Source organism: Dama dama, chromosome 14 (assembly GCF_033118175.1).
Source record: "Dama dama isolate Ldn47 chromosome 14, ASM3311817v1, whole genome shotgun sequence".
Lineage (NCBI taxonomy): Eukaryota > Metazoa > Chordata > Mammalia > Artiodactyla > Cervidae > Dama > Dama dama.
Genome location: NC_083694.1, coordinates 74,933,190 through 74,942,589, shown reverse-complemented (window position 1 = coordinate 74,942,589; position 9,400 = coordinate 74,933,190). Strand labels below are relative to the sequence as shown.

At 47.5% G+C, this 9,400-nt stretch overlaps 1 protein-coding gene across 2 annotated transcripts in view; it reads left to right on the top strand.

The window, feature by feature from the left end:
* Positions 1–1,207: 1,207 nt before the first annotated feature.
* The window catches only part of KIF14 (kinesin family member 14), a 43,737-nt gene continuing 35,544 nt past the window's right edge, over positions 1,208–9,400 (top strand). The window contains exons 1-4 of one of the 2 annotated variants that reach the window (XM_061161104.1): positions 1,208–1,271; positions 4,550–5,747; positions 7,509–7,763; positions 8,321–8,408. In XM_061161104.1, coding sequence (XP_061017087.1) covers positions 4,663–5,747; positions 7,509–7,763; positions 8,321–8,408 — 1,428 coding nt within the window. In that variant the 5' untranslated portion in view covers positions 1,208–1,271; positions 4,550–4,662. The remainder of the gene's footprint in view (positions 1,272–4,549; positions 5,748–7,508; positions 7,764–8,320; positions 8,409–9,400) is intronic. The other variant, XM_061161105.1, reaches the window with a different exon arrangement.

Here is a 9,400-nt window from a genome sequence, read left to right as displayed (position 1 = left end):
GTTAGATGGCATCACCGACTAAATGGGTAAACTCTGGGCGTTGGCGATGAACAGGGAGGCCTGGCATGTTGCGGTTCATGGGGTCGCAAAGAGTGGGACACGACTGAACTGAACTGAACTATAAGTTTCTACTTATAAACTTCTTTTACTTGAAAGGTATCTTTATATCTTCTGTTATATTTAATGTATTTTTCCAGTTTACTACGTTTTCTTTTCATTATTTTGAACTATCTATGAGTTTAGAATTTTTATGTATTTGTCAGTCTTCTCCTTTGCCGTATCTTCTTTCGCTCTCTAGACTTGATCATTTTACCACAGACCTGATAAATACTACATTCTTTTTCTGATGGTTGCTGTATAACTTAATTTCAATAAATTTTAGAATGAGTTTTAGAGAGTTTTAGAATGAGCATTTTATTATACATTCAATTTTTCTATACATTGAGTCCATTCTAGTTTCTTTCTATCCCACTGAATCCAATTTATCTGCACTTTTCACTGTTTAAAAAAGTTACTTAAAAATATCTTTTCGACTAGAGTTCGTCTCGTTCATCTGGTTAGTTTTCAGCAAGTATACTTATTTTTTCGTGCTTCAAAACCTTATTAGGATATTTCTAGAAACTGAGGGATGTGTCACGAGGTGGGTTTGTAATTCTAGTTACACCGCCAGCTAGCTGTCTAATTTTTCACAAGCTTAACTGTAAACCTCAGTCCCTCACTGGTAAACTGGGGGATCATATTAATATTTACCTGGTAAAATATTCAGGATTAAATGAAAAACTTCCATCTAAGGCATTCAGCGCACTTCCCATCACTATGCTTTGCACAGGGAAGCCTAGAAAAGCGTGAATGGCTGTGACTACCTTGCGGGCAAGCAGCTATTTCTGCACAGAGAAGTTCTGGGGCGACGTGGACGGACGGTGCTCACTTTGCTCCGGGGCTGGACAAGCGCATCAACGTCCGGGTCCTCCGCCAAGTCCCCCGAGCGCGCCCCCGCCGCTCGGAGTCCGCGCCCCCGCCTCCCCGAGCGCGCCCCCGCTCCCCAAGCGCGCCCGCGCCGCCCGCAGTCCGCGTCCTTGCTCCAACACGGCAGCGCCCCGCTCGGCGCGCGCAGCCCGGGAGGCGGGGCCGTTGTCTAGGAGATGCGCGCGCGTTTCCGGGAGGACGTGCGTGCGCGGCGCCCGGCAGCCAATCAGAGGGCGGGGCGCGCATTCAAACCGCGGGGCGGCGGCGGAGGCGTGAGCGGCGCGGGGAGGCCGGGAGCCTGCGAGGTCGGGGCTGCGGTCTGGGGGCGGCGCGTCGGTGCGGGAAGGGGTGGGGTGGGTGGCCAGCTCGGGAGTCCGGGAGGGCCAGGGGTCCCCGGGGAGGGGAGGGCGGGGTGTCCCCGGGGAGGTGCGGGCCGGGGGTCCCCGGGGAGAGGAGGGCGGTGTCCCCGGGGACGGGTGCGAGGGTCCCCAAGGGGGGCGGGCCGGAGTTCTCCCGGGAGGGCCGCGCCCTCGCCGCCGCGGACCCCTCGGAGGGCGTCTTCGGGGCGCGTGGCCGCAGGGCGGCTGGATGGCCGCTGAGAACCCACCCCGGGGTCTGGGCACCCCTTCCCTCCAGTGTCCCGGGGCGCACCCCCGCCCCTCCCCGGACCCAGAGCTGTCTTGCTCCTTGTAAATAGCAGCCGGTTTTCAGCTGCGGATCAAGTCCTCAGTCTCTTCTTGCTTCTGTATTTACTTCCGCATCAGGAAATCTTTTAAAGATTGCCTGCTTTTAGTTTGAAGGCGATGGGAGATGCTTCGATCCTGGCATGATTGTTAATGATTTAGAACTTGCACAGGTTACTTAAAAATGAACCTTTGTTGTTTTGTTCTTCCAGAGTCATGATCTCTGGGGTTGATTTTAAAAATACGAGGGTTAATTGCTGTATTAGCAGGAAGAGTCTAGGTGGGAGCAGCAGAGAGCTGCAGCTCAGGGCGAGCTTCAAGTGAGGACCAGCCCCGAGGAGAGGGGCAACTGGTCCCAGATTGTGTGGGCTCAGGGGGACTTCTGAGTGTTTTGTTTCACTGAAGAATCATACATGTGCTATATTGTAGCCCCTTATGTGTGCGATAGTATCATGTCTAAAGAACAATGTATATACTTTCGTTTAGAATACTTGGTTGGTAAAAATGGTAACCATCATCAGAACCTTCAGGGAGTCCTCCTACTAACATCAAAGTCACTGGCCATAGATCACCTTGACCAGTGGCATCTAATGGAAACGTTTCAAGTGTTGTGAGAATTTCCAGAGCGTGACACTGACCTGAAGTGAGCAGATGCTCACTTGGGAAAACGGCACTGACTGGCTGACACATGGTTGCTACAAACGTTCAGTTTGTAAAAAAAAATGCAGAAGGGGCAACGAAGTGAAGCCCCTCAGCCAGATGAGGCCTGCCTGTGTGGAGAAAAGGAGGGAATTCAATGACAGTCCATCGGAGGAGAGGGACAGCCTGGGTGGTGATGACCTCCTAGTGGCTCAGCTGCTAGTTTTCTCATTGGCTGGGCCGTTGCTAGGTGAGGATGAAACCTTTCTTCCTCTTTGCCCTGGGATGTGAAGTAGGTTCTTCCTGTAGAGTCTGTGAAATATGGCAAGGGATAAAACCTGAGAGCTCCTGTTCAGATACCCCCACCCCCGCCCATAGCTCCGTTTTAAATGAGGGTTCCTTTATTTGCCTTCACAATGAAATAGTTTGATCAGATGTCATTTTGCAAGTTAGAATCAGACATGCAAATTTAAAGACTTGTTTACATCAATATAACCATTTGGATGCAGCGTTGACGGGAAGCCAGACCTCTTAGCTGTCTCTGCTGTTCTCTTTTCTTCTAAACATGACTACTGGATAGATATTGTTGACACATATTTACTTACATTCCTGTCAACTTTGTTGTCTAACTGCTAGAGGGCAGGCTGAATACTTAACTGATCTTGGCGTACGTTTTCTCAACACAGCAATTACTTTACAGTGCTTATATATATTGTCTCTGGTATTTATTTGGGTATGGTCTGCCTTGAGACACCTCTCAGACTCATCTCCCTGAGGCATTCTTGCATGCCATGTGCATTCAGCAGGTGTGGAAATGCTTCACTCCAGTCTTTAACTTTGGTGCTGGATTGTCTCTCAGTCCCCCTTGCTGCTCCCCAAGCTGGGGGGGGGGGGGCACTTAAAAAAAAAAATCTCTGCTGACATGTTCTCTTTTCTAGCATTTATCATTTTAACCGTTTAAAAATGTACATCCTTAAATATATGGTCATCACTGCCATCCACCCCATAACTCTTGTTATCGGGTCGATCTGAAATTCTACGTCTATTAAATAACTCTCCCTTCTCCCTTAACCACCACCATTATACTTTCTGCTGATGATTTTAACGACTATAAGTACTTGATATAAGTGGTACCACATATTATTTGTCTTTTTGGGACTGGCTTATTTCACTTAATATAATGTCCTCAAGGTTCACCAATATTGTAGCATATTGCAGAATTTCTTTCCTTTTCAAGGCTGAATAATTTTCCATTGTATGAATATATCATGTTTTGGTAAGCCATTCATTGATCGGTGGACATTCAAGTTGCGTCCCTGTTTTATCTATTGTGAATAATGCTGCTGTGAACATGGGTATAGAGATATCTCTTCATTTGAGACCCTACTCTCAATCCTTTTTGGTGTATACCCAGAAGTGGAATTGCTAGATCCTATGCTAATTTGGTGACACTAGTAAAGAACCTGCCTGCCAACGCAGGAGACATAAGAGAGGTGGGCTCAATCCCTGGGTCGGGAAGATCCCCTGGAAGACGGCCTGGCAACCCACTCCAGTATTCTTGCCTGGACAACCCCACAGACAGTGGAGTCTGGTGGACTACAGTCCCTGGGGTCGCAAAGAGTCAGACACAACTGAAGTGACTTAGTATATGCTAATTTTAACTTTTTGAGGTTATCCATACTGTTTTTCATAGTGGTTGTACCATTTTACATTCCCAGCAGCAGTTTACAAGCATACCAATTTCTTCATGTCCTTGTCAATTCTTGTTTTCTGCTTTTTCTTTTTTTTAGGCTAGTTTCCATCCTAATGGGTATGATGTGGTATCTCATTATAGTTTTGACTTGCTTTTCCCTATCGACCCATGATGTTGAGCATCATTTTATGTGCTTATTGACTATTCTTATATCTCCTTTGATGTGCTTTTTACATCTTTTTAAGTCACCTGGCACATTTTAACTGATACAGTCTTTATCTGTACGTTCCTTCTAGACTAAGGAAATGAAAATAGAGTTTTGTCTTTGAAATTCATAGTATCCACTAGAGGGCCTGGCACCTCATGGGATCTTAGCACATATTTGTTGAGCAATGACTGTGTGGTCTTTGAGGTCAGAGATTTGTCCGAAGCTGCTTGGGAAGGATATCTCAGTGGAGATCATGACCTAATGTATGCCCCTGAGAAATCACTTTCCCATGGAAGGTCCTCATGTTTTTGAAGCCTGTTTGTAATCTGTGCAGTCTAAATTTTATTTATTTTATTTTAGCAGATAATTTTGGAAACTGTTGCATAAGAAATGGCCGGAAGTCAGATGAATGTCTAAAGAAGAGCTTAACATTTCTTCAGCAACATTCTTTTTAAAAATAACTTTCTGCCACCATGTCAGCTTCCACTGCACACAGCAGAAATGACAGCGATCTCCTTGGCATTTCTTCCTCCACAAAGACGTCATCCCTGAGTGTCCTCCCCCAGGGCAGCAAGCTGAAGCTGCATTCGAAGTTGGACTTGTCAGTGTGTGAAAATGACGATCCGTTACTGAGATCTGCAAGTAAAACCAGAGACATGAACAGCACTTACGTTATTTCTGCCTGTAAGAAAACAGAAGGCACGCCCCTCTCTCCCAACCCTGTGGGGAGATTGACACTTCAGAGGAGAACAACCAGGAGCAAGGAACCCTCTTTGCTTGGTCGTGAGTCGGGAGACGCAGGTTCGAGAACAGCAGAAGCACGCCTTGGATTACAGCGTCGGACTAAGACAGATGGTGTGGAAAAGTGGAAAGGAACGCAGAATGTGGGCAGCAGGACAGAAAATAGTCGGCCTTCACCAGAAACTGGTATAAATGTAAAGGCTGTAAACGGTGACAAAAACTTTCCTGTTGCACCTTCTGTACCTTTAACTCCAGACCCGAAAGACCTTGAACTGAAGGCTGATGGAAAATGCGCAGCGACGCGTTCTGCCCTCCGCGGGGCGGGTGAGAGCGTCGCCCTCAAGTCCCTACGTGAGCGAGCGCCCACCGGTTCCCAGGGTCAGACTGAAGCTGTTGGCGCAGCGAGCTTGGCGATTAGGCCTACTGAGAGCAGGTTAGAGATCAAAGTGTCAGGGGCAGGGACCTCGCATCACAGGGGTGCTGAGAAGGAAGCCGCGAAACTTCCACGTAGATTTGAGAGCTTAGAGAAAAGGACGCCCTCGAAGTGTATTTCAGAGCCCAGGTCGACACCCAGGCGTGGTGTCCTGCAACCTCGGAGCCCCGCTGCCTTGGTTCTGAGAAACAGGAGGCCCACCCTTCAGGTTAAACAGACGCCGCAGAGCTCTCTGCTCGCAAGTCAAAAGGAAAGGGAGCGTGAAAATACATTCCTTCTTGAGGAAGAAACGGCACTTCAGAAAACCTCAGCAGAAACAGACCCCCTGAAGGTGGAGACCAGCCAGGTGACGGTGGCCGTCAGAGTCAGGCCTTTCAGCAACCGGTACGTGACCCGCTTTTTATCCAGGCCAACTGCTCCGCGTGTTGGTGCGTCTTCATGCCGGCGGCGCTGCCTTTTTATAGATGGAACTTCTCGGTTCAGTGGTAGTATGTGGATATTTTCGATGACTGGCTATAAAATAAAAAAATCGAAACCACCATATTTTGCAAATGTAAGTTTCTCCAGATATATGTTTTAAAAGTCTGAATGACTTTAGTCTCTAAGGCAGTCTGCTTTCAAATCTGTAATATATGGTGGTGTCTTCTACCTTTCTCTTAAAAAGAGCAACAGCCAGTCACTCATTCCCCAAATAGGTCCTTCCAAACCCTTTCCAGGGTGTCCTTCCAAAACCCTTTCTAGGGTGCTGGTCATCACCTTATCGTCTGTGACATGTCGTGGTTGTGCACACACTGTTCTGTGAGGTTTGACTTTGATGACAAAAAGCTCTCCCCACGAGTGCCTGTGGGTGAGAAAAAGATGGACCCGCCAGGTGTGACTGTAGCATCTGATTATTTTTAAATGCTCTGAGGACAACTGAGAAGACTTCACAGAGTCAGTAGTTTTTTTTTAAGTCTGTTGTGGATCTAAGTGAGTTGGAGGAGGGTTTGGTGGCCCTGCGGCTTCCCAGGTGGCTCAGCAGTGAAGAATCCACCTGCCATCGCAGGACACACAGGAGACACAGTTTCCATCCCTAGATCTGAAAGGTCACCTGGAGGGAGGCATGGCAACCCACTCCGTATTCGTGCCTGGAGAATCCCATGGACGGAGGAACCTGGCAGACTACAGCAGAGTTCAGCATGGCCGAAACAACATAGCATGCATGCATAGTGACTGCAATGTGGACAGACCCCTGGTTTGAACCTGAATGGCCAGCAGTTAAGGCAGATTTTGCAGGGCTCTGAGCCTTTTGGTGAAAATATGGGGTTAGTGATAAGGGAAGAGAACTTGGGGAGAGCCTCAGGACTGCCCAGGGCAGAGAAGCAGCAGGACAGCCCGCACGGGGGTTGGTCCTAGAGGGACAGAGCGTGGACCCCAGAGCAGCTTGCAGCAGGGCCACGGGGAGGACGAGAAGGGTGGTTCCACAGTGAATTCTCATCTAAGCAGAGTTGGGGGCAAAAAGAGAATTGTGTGGCCAGACAAGGGCTCATTGTGTTTTTCTGCAGCTGTAGGGCAAAAAGATTTCCTCCTGAGTCTGAGATAGAAGCGGGGTGGATGTGAAGAGTCAGAGTTTTAAGGGAGATGATTTTAAGGAGGAAGGACCTTTGGAGTCACAGAAACGTACCTAGCTTCCCAAAGACACTTCAATTCAAACTTGTATCTGAGTTTGTTGAAACTGTGCTTTTGTTTTTTGCCAGCTTTGTATAGATTCGTACCTCCAGAAATTCTTTATGATGTTTTTGAATACATTTCCAGGTTAGAACTACAGGTACAGGTAGATTTCAGGGGACAGGATGAGAAAAGGGAGAACTTAAGAGGAAAAGGAAGAAGATGGAAAATCCTGTACAAGTAGGGGAATTTTCCGGATAAGAAACTTGCAATTCCTTTGCAAGTTTTTCCTTTGAGCAGTGGCACTGGAGCTGCGGAAATAGATTTTGGGAACTCACTATCATGATGTGTGCTGCTCTGCACATTCCACAGAATCTAAAGCGCCGTCTTGCCCTGGAGGAACATTATACTTTAGTCTGAAGTCCTTATTATATTCTGTGGAAATAATACTCAGAATAATTGCAATAATGATAGTTTTCTCTGCGCTTCTTTTGAAAGGGAGGAGAGAGAAGGAGCGCCTCAGGCGGTCTTCCTGGATGGGGAGGAAATCGCCGTGGAGCACCCCGGCACGCGACAGATGTACAGCTTTGCGTATGATCTTTCCTTTTGGTCCGTGGATGAGCGCCACCCACGCTTCGCGAGCCAGGCGGCCGTGTACCAGGCGCTGGCGGCCCCGCTGCTGGGACAGGCCTTCCAAGGCTTCAACACCTGTCTGTTCGCGTACGGCCAGACTGGCTCTGGAAAGTCATACACGTAAGCTGTGTTGTGAATCCGACCTTCCAGAAACATTTATATCTTTTGTGAGAAGAACATAGTTTGATAGAATATCTTTTTGAAACTGCACTGCTCTGGGCTAAGTCTCATCCATTTTACACTCCAGTTCTGCAAGTTGCTTAATCTCTGGGCTTCTGTTTATGCGTGAGATACTGTTTACCTTGTCAGTATCATTGACCCCACTTTACTGTAAATTCTATCGCTTGTGTAAACTGAAGCTCAGAGAGGTTATTTTGGAAGTTGTGTTGTGAGAGTCACAAGCAAGTCATCTCATCAGTGGTCTGGCTCTGCTACCTGCCCTGGGAGGAAATATCTGAATTTTAATAGTAGCTAATATTTATCGAGTTGTTATTATATTCCAGGCCCTGTGCTAGATGACTCTGAATTAGATAGTTCTTAGTTACCCCACTTTATTTATTCTTTTTTTTTTTTACTTATCCCACTTTATAGAAGAGGAAATGTAGGTTTACTTTGCCTGCAAAGAATGTTAAAACCTAATTAGTTTTACTCCTCCCAACTCATAATGTATTTTCTAGGATGATGGGCTTTAATGAAGAACCAGGAATAATTCCAAGATTTTGTGAAGATCTTTTTGCTGAAATAGCCAAAAAGCAAACCCAAGAGGTATGTTCTCATGCTCTCTGTAAGCCTTCTCATTCGAGTAGAAAACAGTCAAATCAAGTTAAAATCAGAGTTGTGGCCGCTAAGGAAGAACTCAGCAGATGGTGTGCTTTCTGGCCCCTCTGCTCTGGGACAGTGGTGTGGGGAGCGGGCTCCAGATGCAGGGCGGTTCCTCCTGGTGGGCAGAGACGAGGGCGCCCTCCGCGGTCTTCTGCGCTTCCTCGGCTCTATCACCTGTGCCGATGGGGTGTGCAGTGACTCCACCATCGTGCGTGTCTGCGGTCGGGGGTGCATGCCCCTCCCTAAGGACAGCAGGGGTCAGGGTTATGACAGCAGCAACAGGAGACTGGGGAGCGGCCTGCAGACTCAGCCCAGGGTCGAGGTCCCAGCTGCTCACGCCCGGCCCTGTCCTGGCACCGGGTGCCCACGCCCTCACCCAGTCCTGCGTGCGGTCAGCTGTCTGCCAGGCAGCCTGCAAGACCGGTTCTTCCCACTTTTGCTTGATGAGAAGAGCCCCCCAGAATGTGTCAGGAGGCAGTCGTGTGCATGTATGTGTGTGTACCTGCTGAAAAGCTGCTGGAGATTCTGTTTCGTTTGGTTTGGAGGGTAGTCTGAGACTTTGTAATTTTCCTACAATTCTGGACATTTCCTGTAAATGGAGTATCCTGCAGCCTGAGGTTCATGAGGGTACAGCAGGTATCAACTCTTTGTTCCTCCCTGTGGCTCAGTAGTATTCCATTGTATGTATACACTGCGTGTTCTTTATCCATTCATCTGTTGATGGATGCTTAGGCTGTTTTTATCTTTTAGTTATTGGGTTGGCCAAAAAGTTTATTTACACCATCTGATGGAAAACCCAAAGGAACTTTTTGGCCAACCCACTATCTAGTGCTGCTATGAATATTGGTGTACAATTTTTATTTGAGTAATTTTTATTTGAATTTATTTGTAAGTCTTTGGGTAAATGTGAAATTGCTGGGTTATATAGTAAGTCT